The sequence below is a fragment of the Gobius niger genome (genome assembly GCF_951799975.1).
Source record: "Gobius niger genome assembly, chromosome: 7".
Classification (NCBI taxonomy): domain Eukaryota; kingdom Metazoa; phylum Chordata; class Actinopteri; order Gobiiformes; family Gobiidae; genus Gobius; species Gobius niger.
The window spans coordinates 29,580,862-29,605,227 of record NC_136858.1 but is presented as its reverse complement, the minus strand read 5'-3'; the positions used below and the strand labels follow the sequence as shown (position 1 = coordinate 29,605,227).

Below are 24,366 nucleotides of genomic sequence, written 5' to 3'. Positions count from 1 at the left end.
ACAAAATCTCTCTGTTTTTTTTTTTTTTAATCAATGGTGTCATTAAAGCAGCATTATGCAACTTTTTATGTGGAAAAGAAAGTTGATTTTTGTGGCTGTATGAGTGGTCATCATGACTTTCGATCACGGTGGCCTCTACAATGCTCCAGGGTTAATTCTTTTGTAGGTTTTCTGGTGAGAGGGTCCGTCAGCTGTGAAAACCTTCCAAACAATTGATCCTGGAGCGTCCTGGAGACCACTGTGATAGAAAGTAAAGGCGCCATGCATCACTACAAGGTCAAATACGCACAATTATCAACCTTTTTTCCACACAAAACATGTATAGTGTAACTTTAAGGATTACTGTTGGCTCGTCTCATGCTGCAGTCAAGTGTCTCTAAAGTGGCTTTATCTATTCAAACCATTATAAGTCACTGGTTGGAGAAGGCATATTACAGATCACTATAGGCTCAGTATTTTTCCCGTTGTGGTCGTGGCCGGGACAAAGCGCCAAATGCAGGCTGTCTGCAAACGTCCCGACACAGAATGAGAACAGAGGAGTCATTTTATCCGCCTCCAGAAACATCACCTGTCCCGCGGGGAAACTGCATAGTATCCCGATGTGACAGAAACGTTTCAGGACGGGCAGCTGATGCGGGATGCCTCCGTGCCACGCTGTGTACTCCCCATCAAAATACTCCATGCACCAGGACTCCTCGCCCCGCCCCAGCCAGCACGCCTCGCTGGAGCCTTTGCGTGGGATGGTGGGGTAGGTGACACCCATCTCCCAGTAGGATTTCCCCGTGACGTCCAGTTCAAAGTAATGGCGGCCGAAGCGGAAGGCCTGGGTGCTGAGGGCGTAGAGAGTAGAGTCGAAGCGGGACTGGTGGTCCGGGACGTCCTGACAGCTCTCACTATAGGACACGCTGTCTCCTCGGGGCGGGAGCAGCAGTTTGGGATGGGCTGTGTCTGGGTTCAAGTGCACCTCAGCGGTGTCTGTACAGATAAACCACATTAGGAGAGTGATGGTAAAAATATCATCCTCAAATAAACAAATTATAAGACTCAAATTGAGTCAAAATTGACATTGATGAGAAAGTTGTTTTAGTTTGCCCATTTTCTGAAAAGCGGTAACACTTTATTTTACACTACCCTTGATACATTGTACCTAAATTTAGCACAATGTAATGGGCTTTGCAACAATGTGTAATAAGTTGTACCTATGGGTTAGATACACAATGTAATATTATGTACATGTTGTAATTTGTAGGTACATAATGTAATAAGACATAATTCTAACCTTAAGCCCTAACCTTAAGGGTCTCGTCTCCTATTACATTATGTACTTACAAAGTACTAATACAAGTTATTCCATTGCGTACGTACTACATAGGTACAAGTTATTACACATTGTTACAGTGCACATTACATTGTACTAAATTTAGCTAGGTACAATGAATCAAGGTAGTGTAAAATATAGTGATACCTGGAAAGCTTTTGTAGCAATGATTCACTTGTCTATGAGAAAAACTACTGTATTTTAAATGAAATTTAAGAATAAGGAATGTGTGGGGCAAAACCCACACTATTATTATGTTTACAAAGATTTCCTTAGACATGGCAGATTCAGACGGGCTTAGAAACTTCTACGTCCTGCAGGTAAATCTACTCCCATGAAAAACTTGTATTTAACAGAAAACAAGTTCAGGAAAGGAGCCATATGATATAGGTCCTTTTTGTTTTAGGAATCTTTGTAGGGTTAAGGGTTAGGATTTAGGGTTGAATAAGCATATTATTCATGGCCTATTAGAATGGTAGTTGACCAAAGTATAATCATCAGCTTATTAATACCTTTACAAGCATATTATCATGACCTATTAATTACTAATGCTTATTAATACCTTATTAATACTTAATGAGCAAAGGTTAATATAAAGTGTTACCAATTTTTTTTTTTTATCAACATTGTAGTACATTATGAGTAGCCTAGTCAGAAACTGCATATACTATGTAAATGTAGGAGTGATATGATTTGCACCATAACGTGAACAACACCATGAACTCACAGCTGTGCAGGAGTTTCTTTATGAGCGGCGTCTGTGACTGGACGAGCTGCAGCAGGTTGTGGGTCAGACTCTGGATCTGCTCCGATTTGGCCTCGTCCAGAGTCACACGGCTGGGGTCCGTGTGGGTCAGCGTCTCCAATACTCTGTGGGAACCAACAGAAGAGGGAATATCTATTTATTCATGTTACTCATCCTGCAAGTATGAATATTTACTGCTTATTTACTGAATTCGTTTTAATGTGATCCTGTACCTGTCCTCTGTGTCCTCCTGCTCTGTGTAGCTAAACATAGACTGAAGAAAACACAGGTTATTCTTATTAATGTACAGAGAGTAACCTATTGCACATATTGCTTGGAGTAACAAATCCCACTATCACTGAAAACCACAAAAGCCAACTTCATGCTGTCGGATGCTTACATTTTGTGCGAGGAAATGTTTTCTGAATTGAATTATGAAAAATAGCACCAATCAAACCTCAATGGCATTGGACTAATACGTGTCCTTGAGGTATTTAACCAGCAGGTCACACAGTAGAGAATAGATGATGCAAGGCCGTGGGAACCCAGGGTGCTAAGGGTGCTGCAGCACACCCTGGTGGATAGTTTGTCCATTGCAGACAATATTCATGACTTGAAAAGAAAGACAGAAAAAGTTTTGGGGAGCAATTTTGTCCCTCAGCACCCCCTAATCATAATATGTTCCCACGGCCCTGAGATGATGTGTCTAAAACAGTTCTGATCATCTTCATAAAGACGTAAAGCAAAATAACACTTAGATTCTTTTTATCCACCTTCCTTTGAATTTGAGCATGGTCAGTTTTGTCTTGGTTTTCTTTCTTGTTTTCTATTTTGCTGTAAACAAAACAATAAATATGTGTTGGAGGAAAAAATGCACATAAGGCTACTGAGATGCGAAAGTACTTGGTAACACTTTGGATTACAGCCTGTGAGTTCCATGTGTTCATTTTGACAACATATTTTGATTTAGTTTTAGTCTTTTGACAGAAATGTCATTTCATTTAAGATTTAGTAAAAAAAAAAAAAATCTCTTCAATTTCAGTCTATTTTTAGTCAACTAAAATGGCCTGTAAATGTATGTAAGTTTTTTGCATTTATGTATCATAATCATATTTAATCAAGGTTCTCTCTTTCATTGAGCTTCTCCCTCATGAACGAAGCTCAGAGCTGTTCCTTTCGAAAACAGTTTAAATGATTTGAGGCTCTTTCAAACTGTCACTGTTGGGATGATTTTAGCCTCTTCTTTTTATTTTTATTTAGTCTTATTTTAGTCAACGAAAATATCAGGACATTTTAGTCATAGTTTTAGTAATTTTGTAGTTTTAGTCCAATTTTAGTCAGCAAAAATATTACTTTGACTAAAATTATGACTGAATCTTTTTGTCGACTAAATTAACACTGAGCTGAGGTGGCCAGGGCCTCTGTTCCCGATGCCTTCCGGGCATGTCCTATTGGGACAAGGCCTCGGGGAAGACCCAGGACACGCTGGTGGGACTATGTCTCTGAGCTGGCCTGGTGTCGCCTCGGGGTCCCCCCAGAACAGCTGGAGGAGGTGTGTGTGGATCGGGAAGTCTGGGCATCTCTGCTGAGACTGCTGCCCCCGCGACCCGGCCCCGGATAAAGCGAAGAAAATGGATGGATGGAAATGAACACTGGGAGGTACAAGGAACAAGAAAGTAATCACACTTGTAAGTACAGGTAATTACACATTAAAGTGCAAGGTTTAATAAAGGTGTACAAAGTGTTGCAAAGTGTACAATGTGCAGTCGCAGGTGTTTTGGTCGTCAGATTTGTAAAGTTTCATAAGTTGGGGAAAATCACCACAATGCGCAAATACACCTTACCTAGTGTGTAACTACACATCAGCGCGGGCTGTGATCTAAAGTGGGACGCTATGTACACCTTTATTACACCTGTTACACATACCTTTATAAAAATATTGCACTTTAATGTGTAATTACCTGTACTTACATGTGCAATTACTTTCTTTTGACCTGTACCTACACATGGAACTTGCAGCTTGTAATTTTAAGTGTTACCAAGTACTAAATGGGACACTATATTTCCCACTGAGATATGTTGGATTTGTGAAAGAGCACCCTCTCCAAGTATGGAATCCAGTGCACTACATTTTTACCAATGCAAGACAGGACAATTGCTTTCATAAATTTGCCTTTGTGTGATTATATACAGTGGGGAAAAAAAGTATTTGGCTAAAATCCAATAGAATGTCTATGTGAAACTGACCAAATACTTTTTTTCCCCACTGTACGTGTCTGTCCTGGTAATTTCCTACAGTTACATTCCCTGATTCCCCGTCATTCACCATAGTCTCAGGCTGCACGTACAACTGGTCCAAAGCCACTGTGAGTCTGTCCAGCTCCTGCTCGATCTCCTGGATGAGCGAGCAGTTCCTCTCCATGAAGCCGTCCAGAGCGGAGACGGCGGCCCGCTCCTCTATCTCCAAATGGGACAGTGTGGTCCTCAGGTCCTCATCCAGGACGTCCCGCATCTCCTGGTACTTCAGTATGATGCTCTCCCTGATGGATGAGGACTTTTTCTGAGGCACATAAGCATTTCTCATCTACACACTACTCTATGAAGATACTTTTCACTTTAATTTATGTACAAACTTACTGTTATTTCCGCCTGGCGAGCCGACAGTTTCTTCAGCCTGTATTTCACTGCGTCCTGTTGCTTTTTGAGATCATCTTGCTGCTTTTCTAATGCTTCCTGTTGAAGTTAAATGTCGTTGAGGCAAATAGTCCATCTTTTAATAGATTTCTAAGATGTAGCCTACATACTGTATAGGTTTCTGATCCAGTGCTGTATAATGCATAATACTACTGACAAAAGCTACAGCACACATATTTTGTTGCATGATGAATGGCGTCTTACAGTAGGATAGTACATTGCAAATTTTATTGCTCACTTTTCCCTCTTTCACCTTCAACTGTAATGAAAAGTGTGGGTAGAAAGAGGACACTTTTGTTTGAACAGCAGGTCAACACTGTAAATCAATCATGGCCATATCCGGCCGTCTCACCTCAAATGACTCCTGTGAACTAACTCAAGTTTACTCTCGCTATAATACAGTGAAGTCCGATACGGTTCGCTGTGGCTGGTGTTTGCCCTTCAATTCAGAGGTTCCCAAACATTTCAGGCCACGAACCCAAAATCGCTCAACAAACGACTTGGAACCCGTAAATGTAATTCGCATTCATAATCATTTAAGGTGCAAATATTTTCAAATCTGGTGAAATTATGTTAGTTTGGATTCTGTATATTAATATTTGGCGTAATTCCACTAAAATATGCCGTTTTCAAAAATACATCAAATTCAAGTCAGAAATGTCAAAAATATTGTCTCAAAATCATCTTGCGACCCCAATTTCAATGTCCCGCAAGCCCCTCTTTGGGAACCACTGATTTAATTAATTATGCCATTTTGCCTTATTTTTTAATATATATCTATAGCCAATATGGTTGTGATATTCATTGGTATCATTAGTATTGCAATCATCCCATTAACACTTGCACATCCCATTACCCCCAGAGGGACTATGGAAAGGATTTATTAAGATAAACAAGTTGCTTAGTACTATTTTAATACTACAAGCATACTATTCATGACCTATTATTATGTTACTAGATAATAGCACAATAAGCAGCTTATTAATATCTATTCAAGCATATTATTCATGATTATTAAAACCTTTTTACTACTTAATGAGCGCACCTTAATATAAAGCGTTACCAACTAATCTATTCACCTTATTCCGCCCTGCCCACTTTTGCCTCTTTTTTCCACGGATCGGCACTTCCTTTGTATTGACACTTCCGGTAGAGCGTGAAGTCCGTTCATTAAGGGGAAAAGAGGGAAAATGTTTGCCGCTAAAATCTGATGTTAAAGGAATAGGCCACCGTTTTTACATACTGAGATATGTTCTTACCTAACCTTAGCCGAGTTAATATATCCCCGTCTGGTCTTTGTCCGTGCGCTCTGTCACGCAAACGGAGCACATACGCAGCCTCTCCCACATGTCACATAGCTCCAAAAAAGCTCACGATAGAAGCTACCAAGCTCTTCCAAGCTGTTCCCTATTTAAATAAAGTTACGTGAAGTGTTTTCAAGCGAAGTATATTTACACAGAAATGTAGCATGTCGATTTTATAAGCAGATAAAAAGGGGTACTATATTGTGAGGCGTAATGATACAAGGAGCACAACGTCCGTGCAGTAACTCAGACACAGACATGTGGGAGAGTATGTGCTCCGTTTGCGTGACAGAGCGCACGGACAAAGACCAGACGGGTATATATTAACTCGGCTAAGGTTAGGTAAGAACATATCTCAGTATGTAAAAACGGTGGCCTATTCCTTTAAGTAGATTGATTTGTGTAAAATGTCCAATGTTCACTTGCACCAACAAGTCAACACTGCACCGTTTCTCTGCGTGACCTAAAAACGGCTTTGTATTCGAGTAGTGACTGATTTTATCTTGACTTCTCCAGTCCTATGTGAAGCGGCGGCATCCACGCGAACTTCCAGAATAAGGTGAACAGAAGAAAACATTAGTCTAGAACAGTGTTATTCTCAACTGGTTTGGCATCGGGATCCTCCATCACCAAATATTAACAGCAGGTCCAAGTTACCCACAAAACATTTTGCAGTTTTTAAATGAGTGTTTTTCGGCAGATTGTTCTTGAATTGAGCCATTTAATAGATCTAGAAAGCAAAAATCATGGTCAAAATGAGACTGAGGTACTTTTTCAGCATATAAGTACTGCAAAAAATAAAAAAAAATCCCTGGGAATCCACTGAAGATCTAGGTATTGTTAAACTAAAGTGACCAAAGTTGACAGAAATCCGAGTCAAAAGAGAGTCTGGTTTAGGTAAAGCTCTCATCACATAAATAAAGAAGAAACAGAGTCGGACACAGGTAAGAGGTGCTTTGGTTCAGCAGAGGATCATGGTTCTGTGGTGGTTTAAAGCTTTATTGGCTTCAATTTCAATACAACAAATGGCAGTGTGGGTTTTTCAATTATAAAACGTCTTAAATACAATTGATTGATTTACTTCGGAGCCGATGGTTACTGCATGTGGCGTTAAATTCCAGTGGGCTTTGTGCACATACAATATGCGACATGGGAGTTCAGACTGGACCTTCTGGCCGCTTTGTCTTTCGTTATTTTACCATGAAGGATTATCAGTGCCTCTCACAGATGAACATTTCAAGAATACTTGGCAGACAGCGAGTTGGAATCTTGAAATATTGATTATTTGCGCGAGACACTGCGAATCCCCCGTCTGATAGTCCGTGAAGAAGTCCCGCGTCGCTTCTGTGCAGAGAGCCCACACATGTAAAGGGAGAGTGTCTGGCTGTGTTGACGATGGGAGCCTGAGACTTTTATTTTGAAAGGGCAGGAGGAAGTGGTCGGGCAGGAGGCAGGAGATTTCTTTCCTTGTTGATTCAGGAAAAAACAGTGCGTGGGTCGGCACTCAGAATGTTTTCATAGACTCATTGAGCCAATTCTTGCAAACTTTGGACTAAAAAATAAACATTTCAGCCCAAGCCAAAAAGGAGGGAAAGCAGACAAATATTCAAGCAATACAAGCATGGATCTTTCGAAATGGCGTCATGAGGTTGTTGGTTTTTTTCCTCTCTCTAATTACAAAGTTCCACAGGAGCAACATATAATCATATTAGGAATAAACAGGCAAGAAAAGGACAAAACAGGAGCAATCAAAGCAAATCAAGCAAATCATAACTTTAGATATCATTCATTCTTTGTCATGTTTGGATGAAAGTCCCATTTTCTGTGCAAGCCTTTTCGGACAGTTTATTCAAAGTCCAAAAGTCCAGGGAGGCATCTGGGGAAAAGGGTGTCATGGCTTCCTCAAATATGTCAAGAAAAAACAAAAAAGGAGTAGAAAAGTCAACCCAAAATCCTCTAATAATCTAGTTTTTGTTTTTTACAGTTGTCGTGTGCTATCCGGATGAATGTACAGAAATGCATGCAGCTCTGAGTGCTAGAAGAGCTTGGCCTTCTTTTTCATGTCGTTGCGTTTCCACAGAGGAAGCCTGTCAAACTCCTGGATCTCCATACCGAAGATGTCAAAGAACGTTTCGGGAGCTAGGTGGCGCTAGAGAAACATAAGAGAAATGGACAAGGAAAGAGAAAAAAATGAGGGAAGGGCGGGGTAGTTGTGGCAATGACGCCACAAAATGGAAAACAAGAAGCAGTGGATACTGCATATTCTTTGGTTCAATTGTGTAATGTTTTACACAAAGCAGAGAATTTCAGTATCGATGCAGCCGCTCACTTTCTGTCTATACCATGCATGAAGCATTTTGGTGAAAGAAGAAGCACCTAAGACATAGTGTAATGTGTTTTCATGAGTCAATGAGGTTTTTCCGCAAACTATAGGTTTGGCAAACATTGTTCTGTTTAACTGCGGGGAGCCAACTTCCTACTCAAAGGCCCTGTAACCGATTTTTTCTTACAATGAAATTCTATTTAGTCTTATATTCTCCTTGCTCCTTAAAATGTGTGAAAGCTGCTTCTAAACTCTGTAATTATTAAGTGAGAACAATTCAACCGTTTCGTAAACCAAACACTGTGCACAGGGCCTTAAAGCAGTACTAAGTAACTCTTGCCCCTAGAGGCCATAAGCGCAACTGCAGGTGTCGTAGCAAGTTGCAATTTTTTAACTTATTAAGAGAGAGAGGGATATTGTACATCCAATTATACAATGAAAATATTTTTTTTTTTCACTCAAACTTGGCTGTAAATACTGTTTAAAGTGACGCTAGCCTGCAGTTAGCTTTTCCCGTTAGCATGTTAGCTTCTTCTTCGTGATTCTATTAGTGTGTATTGGTTGCTCCGGTCCGGTGGCAGTCAAGTTGCAAACATGGTTTTCTGGGACTACGAAAAGGATTTATTAAGGTAAACACGTTACTTAGTACTGCTTTAAGTTTATCTCTTTCAAAGTGATGTGTGTATATTGAGTAGATGCTGTACCTCTAGTCTGGTCCTGTCCACGTCCCGGGGCAGTTTGGCTCTCCCTCGGCTGGATATGATCAACATTTCATAGGGGTACACCTTCACAGGGACACAGCGGTCAGTGCACAGACACATTTAAAGCTACAGGTAAAACTTTTATCTTTGTTCCGTCTATTTAAGTACAACATGGTGCTGTGGAAGAGGTCTGGCACAGGAGGAGTGGAGTTTGTTTTAGGATATTTGGGTAAATGCAGGTTAAAGCTCATTTCTGTGTAAAACGTGCAGTTGATTCAGATAAAAGGGGAAAAAACATGAAAACAATTATGCAACATTTTGTATTTTTAGACTGAAACTATAAAAAGAATCGCTAAGTGGGGCAGCTGAATCCACATGGGAACAGCTGTCCTGGAAACAAGAGGTGCAGCCGCGAAGTGGGCGAAATCTGTACTCAAGTACTTATACTTTAGAACAGCTACAAGATTTAGAAGGACAGATAGTGTTATTGTTCATCCTCCTATAAACAGATATTACAAATTAGATTTTTTAAAAGCCAAATCGTCAAATAATTTTCATCAGACTGAAAATGTAAAATTGAAAAGTATCACTGTATATCTGCTGTGGGAGAAAAGCATAAATAATAGAAATAATAAAAGCACTTTTGAAAAACTCATAAAAGTGTAATGCTCTTGATGTGATCTGTCTTATATACTGGGCAGTATATAGTGCATGTCGCTGATGTTTGGAGGAGGGGCCACTGTATCTGCTCCATACAGTCTCCAGCGCAGAGCTCAAAGCCGTGTGCACATGAACATGGAGAAGCCGCATGCTGAAGCGTCAGTGAGATTGGCCAGCTGTTGAAGCAGCATGCTAACTCTTTGACCTCCAAATATGATGAGTGTATAGTACCGTGCAAAGTACATGTTGTACATAAATGCAGAAAATACTGTCAGCCCTGGAACAGAACAGGAGCAGCAGACTAGCACCTACTGGCCCTAAAGTTTGTGATCTCATCCTTTCTACGCATCGTGTTGTGTGTTACCGAATAAAATGAAATGACTATTTATCATGTTGTCTGCTTTGGCTTGCATATCAGTATGACGCACAGCAGAGGAATATTATCCCTCTTCTTGTGGAGGCAAAGCCAGACTTGAATAGTCAGACTAGTGCAATGTCTTAAGTTCAAGCACTGATGGTAAATAAACCTCTTGCCTATATTTTCATTTATCCTCTAGGGCAGTGGTTCTCAACCTGAGGGTCCCAAGGGGGTCGCGAGACAAATTTTGGGGGGGTTGCCAGATCATTTAGATAAAATATACATATTTTCATTAGCATATAATCTAATGTTTTATTGTAGCATGTGTTTGCTTTTACCAGAATGCCATTATTTGTTCGTAGTTTGATGAATTTTATTTCAGCCATTTGTTTTTTTAAGAATTATGTAGGCTAATGTTCCTATTTCTCACGGTGTGACCCGGGCGGGCGGTCACGAACCCCTTTACCTGTTATAATGGGGGGATTGTTTGTTTGTTAGATGTGGCACAAAGTAGTAGCCTCCCTGCTACAATAATGCACTTTTCTTCATTAAGTCAAAATAATCAATGAGGAAAGAAGTTTGCACAGTACTATAGGCACCTCCTTAACACCATTGTCTTAAAAAAAACGATCTCTATTTACAAAATGACTCAGTTATCTGATTTGTGACATAATTTTCATGTTTAGTGTTTGTAACATTTACAGTTGTCATCAGCACAAAATAGAAAAATATACTTGCTTTTGGCTCCAACATATTAGGCATAGATACTCCCCTGTCCATCCTTGCAAGTGCTGCGCGGCCATCCTTAATGTGCTATAGAACAAAACATACACACATGTAACAGAGTGGGAGGGGCAGCACGATCATGGCATGACAAATGTGCACTATGACACGGGCCACTACTGAAGGACATGGAGCGAGTGGCGACTAATATTTACTGATAAAAACATTTCAGTTCAGTCGGTCTAAATGTCAAATTTGATAAGTGATGTTCAAGACGAATAACACGACACAAGGCCATGAGCACAGTGCAGTGGTTCAGCTCCAGGTGAGGGCTTTATGCCTCAAATACAAAAATGCTGAACTCTAAAAGACAGAGTGGAATGAGGTTATGCCGCAGGGTTGTCAGAGAAGTCGTTGCTAAAGAATATTAAATCTAGTGAGACTCATTTGAGCAGGCATCGAAGCTTTAATATGACCGTGAATATTCCTGCTTGTTACAACTGAAAGTACTGAGTTAAATTAATAAAACCTTTTAAGTAAATGCTTATGGAGAGGGAAAAAAAGAAGAAAAGAGACCCCTTTTAGAGACCCTTTAATTGTTTGTAAACTTTCCTGGCTTAGCTGGAGGCGGGAAGCTACATTTCTATACGTTTGCTAAGTGCTTCCGGGTACTAGCAGACCGGCAAATATGCAAGAAAAAAAACTAAAAAACTAAAAAAAACTTAAAAACAACCATCAATATTACTGAACCTACTTATTTCTCAGACTCATTAGCCAAAAACGCAGCATCTACTGCTAAAAAAGTAATATTTAAGTCACTACTTCCGGGGTTAGCGTAGCTGCGCCATTAGCATTTTTCTCCGCTAACCCGGAAGTACTGATTTTGGTAAATATTGCTTTTAAAGCAGTAGGTACAGCATTTTTGGCTAATGGGCCTGATAAATAAGTATGTCCAGTAACTCTCTGTTGAGTTTCAGAAATATTGATTGTGGTATTAAAGAGTTTTTTGTAGTTTCTCGAAACGCGGAAGTAGAGCTGTGACGTCACCACTTAACATTGTAGCTGTTGCCATAGTAACGACAAACAAATGTCTAACTGTTGTTGGAAATATCAGATAAACCTTATTTTATCGTCTCAAATGTCATTCCTCTTGTTCTCGCACCTTAAGACACAATAGGACCACATTATTTAGTTGTAGTTTTACACTTATAATCGCTAGTTTTAGTTTAATCTTATTTCTCATGATCACTTCCTGCCTCCAGCTGATGTCACTCATGAAGTAAGTGACATCAGTGACAAAGAAGGGTCTATTTTGTCATAATCATTCTATTCTCTCTATTACATCAATAAATCCAATGTTGATTTAAAAAGAAAAATATTTTGGTGGTAATGAGGTTTTCCTTATTTTCAATATTGAGTTTGAGTTTAAGCATCCTAATATAATCAGTTATTGGCACATACTGTAGATTCAAATTGGCTTAGTTAGTACATGATGCCCTGTGTATAACTGAATGATAATACACATTATAACAATATGCTATACAGTGTTTAAGCGTAGAGAAGAAACTTGTTTGTATAGAAGGCATTAAAAACCGTGCACTCTGGAGCTGACATGAGTCCAACAGTGATGCAAGCGTGATGCAAGCGTGAGGCAGGCGTGGGCGAAGAAGAGCATTCAGGACACTGTGTCTTTGGCAACCCACGGGCAAATACATGGTGCTGGTCTATGGTGCAAACCTATGGAGCGGGGTGAGGGCATGCCATGTGGAGCAGCAGACACATACCTGAAACTCTGCAGGACAAAATGGGACAGAGAATGAGACTCACAGTTAATGATTTGGCCTTTCAACAAAGCTAGAATATTTTAAGCCTGAGTTTCAGTCTATTTTTAGTCTATCTGTCAGCTGTAGTGAGTCTAGGACTGGAGTTTGAGTTTGTCAGAGTGTTATGTGAAGCCGCTCTCACCTCGGCCTCCTCCACACATGTCGCTGTAGCTGTTGTACTGAGTGAAATCTGTCGACTGCGGCTGCAGAAAAACACAGAAAAACAGCACTGATGTCAAAAATCTGTAACATAACACGAGTCTGACTGAATGCCTGCAGTATAAAGACATTTATACTTGTAAATGCAATGGCAGTACTTATTTCACTAGCATGGTAGTTTAGATGTAATAGTTGGGAAAAGGGATGTGGCTTTTTATTTCCTCCTCTTGGTTTATGATGTTATAATATAGTTTCTTATGTGTGTTTGGTTCAATAATGTCTGCTGTATCATACAAACTACAGAAACTTAGCACCAGACAACATAGGCATGAATTAAAAAAAATAAAACACATATTAAAGTATTGTATTATATTCTGAGATTCCACACTGAATCTGAATCTGATCTATTCTCGTGTCGTCTTTACCCGATGTAAGCCGTTTCTTCCGTATCCAGGCAAGGAGTTTGTTTTTGTTGGAGACGTGGGTTCTGCAAAACATTAGAAACACACAGAGACTCACTACGGAGGAACAATGCTTTTTTCTTTCACATTAGAGGTATTGTCATTGGAGGAGTGCGTCGTGTGGGGAAGGCACCTGCTTCACAGCGCTGAGCAGACTGACTCCGCGCTCGGATCTGCTCCTTCTCCCTCTCCTCCTTCAGGATCATCTTCCCCAAACCTGACTGGATCTGAAAAACAACATTCACAAAATATTTCACTCAGGCATCATTTCACTTCCAGTCAGACTTTAAAGGTTTTTCCTTGATACACTTGATAAACTTGACTATAGAAGAAGATAATACAGCCACTTGATACATTTTTTTTTTTTTATAAATCGATAATATTTATAGAAAGGCCACTAATTAAAGCAGTAATATGTAACTCTTGCCCCTAGAGGCCATAAGCACCGCTGCAGGTGTCGTAGCATGTTGCGTTTTTTTAGTCATTAATTGTCCGTGAGAGTAAATAACACACTGACAGAAAAGACAAAGGGAAAGAGGAATATTGTACATCCAATTATACAATGGAGATAACTTATTTCACTCAAAATTGGCTGTAGATACTGTTTAAGTGGCGCTAGCCCACAGTTAGCTTTGCCCATTAGCCTGTTAGCTTCTTCTTCGTGATTCCAATAGTGTGTATTGGTGACCCGATGGCATAACTTCAAATCATAACAATGCCGCCCAAGAAGTGACTTCCTGTTAAGGTCCAGGACACCAAAATAAAAGCACCATCATATTCATTAGTTCAGAAATTCATTAGTTCATCTTTCTTTCTGCCTAACTATTAACAGACAAAACACTTAAAATGTGTGTATTTAATTATATTCTTGTAATGTTGCAAGCGCCTGCTGAGCTAACCAATGAGACAAGCTGTGTGCTTTTATTTTGGTGTGCTGGATCGAAACAGGAAGTCACTTCTTGGGCGGCGTTGTATGATTTGAAGTTATGCACAGAGTCAAGTGTGGTTTTCTGGCCAGAGACACCAGTGGGAGATGAAAGACCCCCCCAATCATCCCATTAACACTTGTATTACCCCCAGAGGGACTATGAAAAGGATTTGTTAAGGTAAACACGCTACTTAGTACTGCTAAGCTCTGGTAGAGGTCCATATGAGACAGTGTACACGAAGCAATGTCAGAACTAGTACCACTTTACACTGCCTGACCAAAACAAACTTGCATGCTCTATATGTATATCTATATATAGCTTCTGCAATGCCAAAAAATCAAGTGTACCCGAATTATTTTTAGGTCATGCAGTGTATCTAAACATGTCACTCATAGAAGAGTCTACAACAAAGCTTTAAATAAATCTTAATCTTAATTCCTGGTTTAGTTGAGACTGACTTTACTGAGATGCTCTTCTTGGAGTTGTTTTCTTTTCAAGGCCTCTTCCTCGTCCTCGTCTCTGGACCTCCTCCTGCCCTCTGGACCTGCACACGAACAGCAATCATTCAAACCCCAGTCACACCACAACCTTTTAATGAAAGACATAAATCAAGCTGACGTGAAACATTTTATTGCAACATTATTTTTGCACAGATGGTTTAGTTTGGAGGGCAGTGATGAGCACATTAAAAAGATATCGCTTCGTGTGAGAGAACACACAAATGTAAGACAGAGTTGACTAGACAGACACACATTACTGAGATCGTAAAACATATATATCTTTGGACAACACAATGTGAGACAAAAGTTTGAAGTCAGTCTCAGTTATCTCTGTCCAACGCATTTGTGGCACTATTGAACATTCAGTGCTCTCAGAAAGGAGTTTTCTGAAACGTGTAGCAGTAAAAACAGCCGAGCAGCAACAGAATAGACTGAGCCAAGTCATTAATGCAAAAGATGTTCTGTAATGCACAGTGTGTGAGCGACTGAGAGCCTTGTTTTTGTATCTAGAGTTTGGAAACACTTTCTATGTATTGGAATTTCTTAATTTTCAACACTGTTTACATTGTGTATTTCTCAATGAAAACATTAAACAATGAATGAACACATGGGATTATGTAGGAAACAAAAAAGGGTGAAATAACTCAAAATATGTTTTATATATTAAAAGGGTGGACATTCTTAAAAATGTAAACCCTTTATTCTTGCCATTTTTTCAATTTCTGGTTACGACATTGTGAAGAAAATGTCAAAAGTGTGCAAAGTAGTAATCAAAGGCTATTTTGAATTTTTTGTTTAAACATTACTTGATATGTGTTCATTCATAAATAAATGACTTCAGTGAAAATGTACAATATAAATGGTCTTGGAATTAAAGAAAAACCAATACATAAAAAAGTGTTTCCAACAGGACAAGTGCAATAACCGAGCATGATACACCTCTGCTGTTTGAGGTAAATACATGTTCACTGTCTCAGTTTCAAATGAATAAACAAAACTAAAATCTGACAGTACAATGACAGAGCAGTGAATGCTCTCGCCCCTCGAGGAGAGCATAGTTTCTGCACTTGGGTGCACTTGGGGTGGGACTAAACAAGTGTTTACTTCCCCCCACTCCTTTTCGGCCAGCCTTATCTAAAATGTGCAAAAAGTAAAACAAAATTGTTTGTTCTACACTGTAAATATTGAGTTGCACATTTGATATTGAGCTCACAACTGCCTCAATCATGGCAGGTTGTATTTTGAGTTCAAATAAGTTTGTGTTTTTATGTTTTGTATATGGTCCGAATAAATATTCATTCATTCATTCATTCATTCATTCACTTGAGTCTCTGTATGATGACTGGATTGTGCCTGTCCAGCCTGTTTTATATGGGTTCCCTCGTCCCACTGTCTAAAGAAAGGTTACATATTTACTCCAATTGTCCCAATATTGTAAAAAAGAAAAGAGGAATGTAAAGCAAAAGCCTTATTTAAGCCGTGTAAGCGCAGAAAGCAGCGGTGGAAAACATATAAATATTGAAAGCAGTCCATTGGAGGCGTAGCGGAGCAGGCGTCGGTCTGAGCGGACTGTACCTAAAGCAGCCAGGGAGCAGGGCAAGTCATGGGCCTCGCTGTGGTCCAGGGAGGGCGCGTGAGCCGCGGGGAAAGTGGCCGAACGAATGATGTCATCCGCCGACTTGCTTTGGCGAGCTACGGCAGCAGTAACTACAGGTCGGTAACCGCTGGCAACTGAGCTAACATGGGCTACACATCAGAGGTGAGTAGCGGAGCTGAAACTATACTCAATAAGAGCTGACTGATACTTCTAAAAGATACAAATACCACATAGAAGTAGTGATTATCATTAGAGTAAAAGTTAGAGTATTGTCTGATTTCATTACTACCCACCTCTGGTCACAACCTCAAATTGCAGGGGACATTTTGCTTCACACTAGCTTAAATTTAAAAAACTATAATGCTTTGTCTTGAGCCTTCAGCAAGTCAATGACTCAGAGCAAAAGGGATATTTTTATGCTGAAGCGCCGGGACTCAGTGCAGATTTGGGATTTACCTTCTCTGTGACTCATCACCGTCTTACATAAGGAAGATACATTAAACCCACACTCAGGGGGCAGAAACATGTACAGTGCTGTGTAAAATATCAAGGAAATGTGTGGGACAGTAAATACTATGCTTTTAACCAATTACAAAGACTGGCTTCAACTAGATTTAGTGTTTCTGTCCGTATTTTGTTCGAGTTAAGTTCTGGTTTAGTCCTCACATGGTTCAAAATATCAATATCAATTCATATGGACAGATATTGTTTTCACTCGGTAAAGACGAAACTAAATTAGCAGAGGGTCAGACAGAAGAGGGTCGGAGACAGACTTCAAACGGGACATTGACGCCTCACGTTATGGACACATACAGTATATCCAAATACAATATATAACTTTAACTATTTGCTAACAGTATAATCCAAAGAGAAAGATTCACCATGTTGTTTGTAGATTGGGGGTTTTCTGTAGATGTTGCTTCCTTGATCTGAAAACACACCATGAAGAACATGTTAAATCAATCGAAAAGGGACAATATACAAAAAATGTAGTAACAATGAATGAATGACGGACATTTTACATAGTTGGAGTTACTGTAATGTTGATATACATATGTGTGGATGGTATGAGGCTAAAACATTTGGAGAAAACATGGAATTCAATTACAGAGACACATTTAGGCAGATATTGAAAAAACAGATGGAAAACTGACTATGGAAAAAATGTTGAGGATAAGGTTGTGCCACACAGAACAATACAAGTCCAAATTTACTCATACCCCGATAAATATTCAAAGCAATACATTTTTCCTTAATCTATTCTGCTCAGCAATTATTTGAACCTTGCATTTAATTTAATATTTTGTCTACAGCTTCTACAACAACTTTCTCGGGGTATGACTGGATTTGAGCTTGGTCGGGGTCAAACAGACAGGAGCAGTGACAGGGTGCGCTCCACTCCCACAGAAACAGACAGATAGATAAATACCTGGGAGGTGGAAATGTTTGGGGGTCAGAGACAGAGGCGGGGTGCCCGGCCGGCTGTCGGGCCTGAGCGGGAGAGGGGAGCTGCGGCCACTGGGCGGGTCAGTGCCTCCATGAGAAGAACCAGAACAACAATGTAAGCACCAGTGTCGGCGGGACAGTGTGTACGAGGCAGCAGTGAGCGGGCGGACACACTTCAGAGATGGGGCGAGTCTGGCTGTGCTTTGATGGAGTTAATGATGTTACATGTTGCAGATTGAAATAGAGAAATACAGGCAGAGGTGGAAAAGGCATTTGAGGTATGAGAGTAAGTACTGTTGCGGAGTAGCGCACATAGGGGGTCATTTATCAGCGCACTGCTCCTACAGGTCGCCCCAGCGGCATTGAGGATGGGTCAAATGCAGAGAATGAATTTCCCTACGGGGATTAATAAAGTATACCTTAACCTTAACCTTATCGAGACAGGTGTTAAATAGCAAGTGCTAGCTGGAAAATTAAATATTGCTATGTGCAAGCATGTTGCACCTAGTTTACCATAATATGATATTTTTTGTAATACTGTAGTAAGGCTATAAATGCGATATGTAAATGAGAGAATTCTGCATGAGTAAAAATGTTTTAAAATATTCAGATACTCCAATTTTGCACGTTCTACTAGTTTTGCACTCGGGCAAATGCTTGGTAAATGACCCCCACAGAATGTTAAGGCATGTGTTAAACAATGAAAGGGGGAGTGCATGAATTTTAAATAGTTGATGTAAAAACTCCAAACTCATTCCTAATTTTTCTAACATCCCAATTCTTCACAGGCATGAGGTAATAATGATCAAAAGCCTTGGTCGTATCATCACTGCAATATCCTGGAAAAATATAAAATGCTTTTTTTTTAATTTTCAAAATGTCATACATTTTGAAAACTGTTGCCTTCATGGTCTTTCCCTGCCTCCACTCTCTAACTACATTAAACCTAAAGCAGTGAGGGGTCTCCGCACCAGAGCCTCCTCTGGAGGAGATGTGGAGATCCCACACAGAAGAACAACGTCAGAATCTTGGAACAGCCTTCCTGCAGACATGCTGTAAGAGAATGTCCGACTTATAGCTCTTTTAAAAAAACAACTTCAATATCATCTGAACCTCTTTCCATCCGTCTTAACTGAGCATATTTTCTCCAGTGCGGCTTTACCCAAATCTAAAAGCTTCTGGACTGGAGCTTGCAGCCAGTGCAACGCCTCATTTGAAGAGTTTTCATCCTTGTTTTGTCTCTATTTTGACGCTTCATTCAGTAAGCTTTTAGATTTGGGTAAAGCCAAACTCTGTTCAGGTGTGGATTAAGAGGTTGAAGTAAATCAGTCCTACACTCAGTTTAACTGTATGTAATATGTATAGTTTTAAATTGTGTTTTGTATTAATACATTGTTTTACTTGTGTGACCTGCCTCGGGACTACAGATGTAAATGAACAGTTTTGTCATAATCTGGCACATTTACAATTTGTGTACAACTTGTTTATGATCGTTCATTAATGTGTGAACAAATAAATAAATAATGCTAACACTTATACTGCGCTTTTCAAGCCTGTGTTACCAAGTTTCTCAAAGCGCCACACTGCAGTCATTATTCATTCACGTCTTACTCCGTGGTAAGCTCTTACTGTACCCACAGCCGCCCATTGGGGTAGACTGACGTAAGCAAGACCCCTCTGACCACTCATTCTCACACTCTGGCCTATTGTACATGTTTTTGTGGTCGGGGGAACTGGAGTACATGGAAGAAAAACCCACGCAGTAAGGCCCTATCCAATGTGCACAATGTAAACTAAGATAATGGAAGAAAAAAAAGTACTGTGCATCTAGTAATAAAGCATTTGTATCAATTTCATGGACTGGAGGGTAGTTTCTTTAACATTTTTGTGACAGTGACCCTGCTAAACTTATCCTTGTTGATAATTGGGATGTTAAAATGTGATAGGAAAGTTTAGAATGAGTTGACACTACTTCAGCTACTTTTACTGCGAAAATCTTACACTTTTACATATTTGAAAATCCTACGACTGTATCATTTATTTTTACCCCCTCACGTATCCACTTAAAACAATTATAAACTAAAGCTGTTGGGTTTAGAAAATATACTCTCAACAACTTTATTACCCTATTGCTTTCCACCTCTGCTGGTGCGCATGATTTATGAACTCTATATTGGCGTTCACAGTTCAGTTGCAGTTCAGTTATGAAATATTAATGCCTCTTTTCATGCAACAGCAAGCTCACAATTGTGGCACTTCAAATCTCATTCACACAGTTAAGTCTGGAGAGAGACTGACAGCGAGACAACTCATCCGTCACCCGCACTGGAGGAGCTGTCACTTCGCACAATGAATTTGGATTAAAAAAACATTTCTCAAGTTCGTGCAAAAGTCAGTGCTGTGTCGGTGTGCGATGCCGGGTTAGTTCAAAGGACAGAGTTCATGCTGGTTAGAGTGAGGTTCATGTCACACTGAAGCCACGTCTCTGATGATGTCTTTGGGAAATGGCAAAAGGTCCACGTGTGATGACAAAATGGATTGTTGCTGGTGGCCTTTGACAATATAAATGAAGGGACCAACAGACGACTTGACGATAAAGTGGAAATGTCATAACAGCGGTTTGAATCTGCCTTTGGGCAATTTCGCATTGGTATTACCCGTAAAATTGGGTCAATTAAACGCACCTTACTATAAGCCGTGCCAGCTAAAAGTGCGACCTTGTACACATCCAGGCCGCACTCGAACATAAGCCGCAGGTTTTCATAGTGCCGTGCATTCGGTCAGAGCGGCCCATGGCTCGGATGAGGAGGAAGAGACACCTTATTGGCGGCAGGGACGGCAGTGATAAACGCATAAAAAAGGCAAACAGAAATGGCCAGTGTAGCCGACCACATCCGTACATGTGGAAGTGTACGGATGTGACGTATAACTCGTTCGTGTTGTGGCCACATCTCCAGCTCAGACTGCTCCCCAGGCGAGCAAAGCCCTTTGACATTTAGGCTAAAGTGAGCCTTCATCTTTTTAAAGAGGGGGTATTATGCTTTTTTCAATCACATAGCACCAGTCTATAGCACACTACAATGATGACCAAACCTTCTGTTGGTCTGTAAATGCAGTAAATTAGAATAACTGCCTTGTATAAAATTGCTCTCTCAAAATGGCTGTACTGAATGTCTTGAAATAGGCCTCTGTCTCTTTAAGAACCTCTGACCCTTTCCGACACGCCCCCTCCACACGCTGTCTGAAGCATCAGTGGGGGGGGAGGGGGGGGGTTCTGCTGAGGAGCAGTGGTTGGTTACTCGGCTGGTGACGAAAGGTCTGAGGCGTCTCCAGGAGGTGGAGGCGTTCCTAGGAGGACTCAGGCAAACCTATCCCTAAAATGGCTGCCATCAGAGTTTTTACAGATTACTCAAAAATACGTGAATGTGCCAAGGCAACACTTCAGGCATGTTTTTAATGAGGGAATGACATAATAACATGATGTAAAGCTTTAAAAAGTCGATTTTGCGTAATACCCCTCTTTAAAAGAGAGTGCCTCTAGTGCCTGTTGGCGCCTATATATTGGGCGCACCATCATATTGGCCGCAGGGTTCAAAGCGTGGGAAAAAAGTAGAGGCTCATAGGCTGGAAATTACGGTATACATACTATCTATTTATCATTTATCAATTAAACATGCTAAAAACAATATGTGGTACTTTCATTTTTACCTAACAGCATGCAAACAAATCAATGGCACCGTGACAAACACAGCTCGAGTGCAAAATTACTTTTGGATTTTATCTATGACAGGAAATCTGGATCAAAGCTGTAGTTTTCTGTATGTCGTACATAGAAATGAAAAAAAAAAAAAAGCTCTACAGCAGCCGTGTCATGTGAGGGGTTTGTGTCAAAAAATTGCTTCAGATTTTTACATACTGTATAGACAAATGAGGAGCGATGATGATGATTAGTTAACGCGACAGCTAATGACTCAATGCTTGCTAAATTCTAACGGACACATGACCAAGTCCTTTGCAGCAGTAGCAGCGATATAAACCATGAAATATTTCACATATGCCCCGATCTAATGTTAAGGTTGATTAACAGAGAAAAGTGAAGTACACACATATGGAAAAGCGTACAGAGTTTTGCACAGTATGCGCATCTCTAGGTGGACATGGATTTTCAATTCTTCACTAAGGCCCTGGAAGTGTCACCTTCAGGTGGTAAAGGGGGGGCCAGTGCACATATTCGTCTCACATGATATTCCTCGTATCCGCCTGAACACGTTTGTCGAAGGCTAAAGCTTTATTTCCACAGCCTTCACACTGAAGTATTCTTTGGTCCATTCATTGATATTGCCCGTGATACTGAAGTCCTGGTGATGATGGAGGTGACGCATTGCCAGTAGGGGGCAGCACACAGCAGTGGCCTGGGCCCTTACCTGTGCTATGGGGCAGGAAGTGGTGTCTGAAAGGGGAGGTGGGGCGTGAGTCACTGTTTTTAGAGCCCACACTGTTACTGCACAGAGAGGAGCACAGCCTCTGCATCCCTGTCAGAGCCTCTGCGGCGGGACAGGCGCACAGGACAGGGGCGCAGTGAACACCCGAGAGCAGGAGGCAGGGAGGGGTGAGGGGTGAGAGAGTGAGGGGAGGGGATAGAGGGGTTAAAAGGTGAGAAAAATAAAAGAAATTTAAGAAAGGTATCCTGAAAACAAGGTTGCTCTATGAAACGAATCAGCAAAATATTCACATTAGTTAAAAGGTTTTTTGAATTTGTTGATGAATCTTAATTATAGCAGTTTTGATCAACAGTTTAGTTACTAACTAGACCCCCCCCTTCTTATAGATAAGTCACACAAATGAAGCCAAAATGATTTCAGATTTGAACTAATGTAAATGTTATTGCTTTGGGGATGTGCCAAAAATTCACTTTCAAGTTGTTTCAAGTAGTTTCATTTGGGAAGAAACCCTTCACAAGTACAACCTAAAAGTTAATTTTAGTGACGCTCCCTGTCGCGAGATAAATTAACTTGTCAGTGGGAGCTTCAAGGTGAAAAAGTGTCATCCGTATTGTTATGGCAGGTGATCATCTTTCATCCTGAAACGCAATGATATCTTTATTAACGTGTGCTGTGGTCTCTGCTGCAGGGCTCACCGGGTCGATGGAAGTGCTGGGGGGACCGGGACAGCGTGGGGATGTAGTTGTGTCTGTTATAAACCGGAGACCCGATGGAGCCCTGGCTGGTCGACCGCTGCAGGATACGCTCCCGTCTGTCGTACGAGCCCTGGAGACAAAAGTGTTCAGTATTTCGTACAAAACACTGCATTAGACGGAGGTTGTGTGCGGTATGTTACGCTCACCTCACATGATGGAGTGGGCGACATGTTTCTTGAGGACTAGGGAAAACAAAACATTGAACTTTTTTTGTGTGCATTTAAAACAATGATAGTGAGAGCGCCTTAAAGGGATTTTTGACATGGGGCCTCATTTCCTAGTCATCCAGAGTGTTGATGATTTCTGGAGATATAATTCCTTATATTTCAAGAGTTTAGTGGTGCTAGGCTAGTGCCAGGCTAGTGCATGTCTATGGCAACTAGTAGCCTGCATTAAAAACAGTCTGACCCAAGCACAGTGCACCGGAGGCAAAACACTTATAACACCAGACTACCCATATAAATGTCTGTGTTTACTGAATAATTGTTTAAATATAAGCATTATGCATTTAGAAGAGCCTATATGTGAGCAGCATCAGCTTCCTGGTTGTAAGCTATGCAGCGGCGGAGTGATCTGCTAGGTTATCGGATCTACAGTAGTTTACCTGCGGTCGGGATTACTACACTTGGAATTCACAAAGGAGCTTTCTACAAATCAGATATGGCAACCCGATGTTTTTGAAGAGTACCCGATGTTTTTGAAGAGGTTTTTAATGCAGGCTACTAGTTACCATAGACATGTGCTAGCCGAGCACTAGCCTAGCACCACTAAACTCTTCAAATATAAGGACTGCATGAATTAAAATATACATATATCTCCAGAAATCAGCAACACTCTGGATAACTAGGATATGAGGCCCTATGTCAAAAATCCTGAAATATCCCTTTAAGTTTAAACTGTCCGTGGTGTCAGAAGTCCTTCCTATCAAAAAGTCTTCAAAGTCCGTAGCACATTTTACAACTTTCAGGGAGGGAGGTTCATGGGAATGCAAACAACAACCGCCCTGCTGACACCATCGTGGTTTACTGTGTCTGAAACACTTTATAATACACTTCAGACAGCAAACAGTGATCCATTTTGAACACAATATACTGCAAGGATTTCTCTCTACAATGAGGGAAAAAAAAATGTATGCAGCAGCTTTAACCTCTTAACCCCCACCTGAACAGAGCACATTATCTCCAGTATGGCTTTACCCGAATCAAAAAGCTTATTGGAAAAAGTGTCAAAATAGTGACAAGAACAAGAAGAAAACACCAATGAAAACACAACAAAAAAAGCCACAAAAATGTGACAAGAGCAACAAAACAGCAACAGAAATTATGACCAAAAAAAGACGACGATGTAACAAAAACTCAACAAAAAAGTGGCAAAAACGAGACGAAAAAGTGGCGACAACACGACACAAGGGGAGGAAAAAGATCCATT

At 40.5% G+C, this 24,366-nt stretch overlaps 2 protein-coding genes across 15 annotated transcripts in view; both read right to left on the bottom strand.

Annotated features, from left to right (window-relative positions):
- Positions 1 to 350: 350 nt before the first annotated feature.
- Positions 351 to 4,816, bottom strand: LOC306965811 (E3 ubiquitin-protein ligase TRIM21). The gene is made up of 5 exons (XM_079560369.1): positions 4,701 to 4,816; positions 4,390 to 4,623; positions 2,297 to 2,337; positions 2,046 to 2,188; positions 351 to 975 (listed from the first exon to the last, which is right to left on the bottom strand). The coding sequence occupies exons 2-5, from the start codon at positions 4,573 to 4,575 to the stop codon at positions 404 to 406; spliced, it is 942 nt and encodes a 313-aa protein (XP_079416495.1). The 5' UTR covers positions 4,576 to 4,623; positions 4,701 to 4,816; the 3' UTR covers positions 351 to 403.
- Positions 4,817 to 7,020: 2,204 nt separating this feature from the next.
- ablim1a (actin binding LIM protein 1a) overlaps positions 7,021 to 24,366 on the bottom strand; it is a 109,947-nt gene continuing 92,601 nt past the window's right edge. For 3 of the 14 annotated variants that reach the window (XM_079559755.1, XM_079559746.1, XM_079559754.1), the window contains exons 13-23: positions 23,085 to 23,120; positions 22,879 to 23,008; positions 22,166 to 22,285; positions 17,725 to 17,829; positions 17,177 to 17,224; positions 16,274 to 16,390; positions 14,657 to 14,742; positions 13,403 to 13,496; positions 13,234 to 13,295; positions 12,792 to 12,852; positions 12,355 to 12,618 (exon numbers count right to left, since the gene is read on the bottom strand). In XM_079559755.1, the coding sequence (XP_079415881.1) occupies positions 12,551 to 12,618; positions 12,792 to 12,852; positions 13,234 to 13,295; positions 13,403 to 13,496; positions 14,657 to 14,742; positions 16,274 to 16,390; positions 17,177 to 17,224; positions 17,725 to 17,829; positions 22,166 to 22,285; positions 22,879 to 23,008; positions 23,085 to 23,120 (927 nt within the window). In that variant the 3' untranslated portion in view covers positions 12,355 to 12,550. Of the gene's footprint in view, positions 8,211 to 9,088; positions 9,170 to 10,835; positions 10,917 to 12,349; positions 12,619 to 12,791; positions 12,853 to 13,233; positions 13,296 to 13,402; positions 13,497 to 14,656; positions 14,743 to 16,273; positions 16,391 to 17,176; positions 17,225 to 17,724; positions 17,830 to 22,165; positions 22,286 to 22,878; positions 23,009 to 23,084; positions 23,121 to 24,366 lie in introns of those variants that run through there. The other 11 variants (XM_079559751.1, XR_013793019.1, XM_079559753.1 and 8 more) reach the window with 11 other exon arrangements.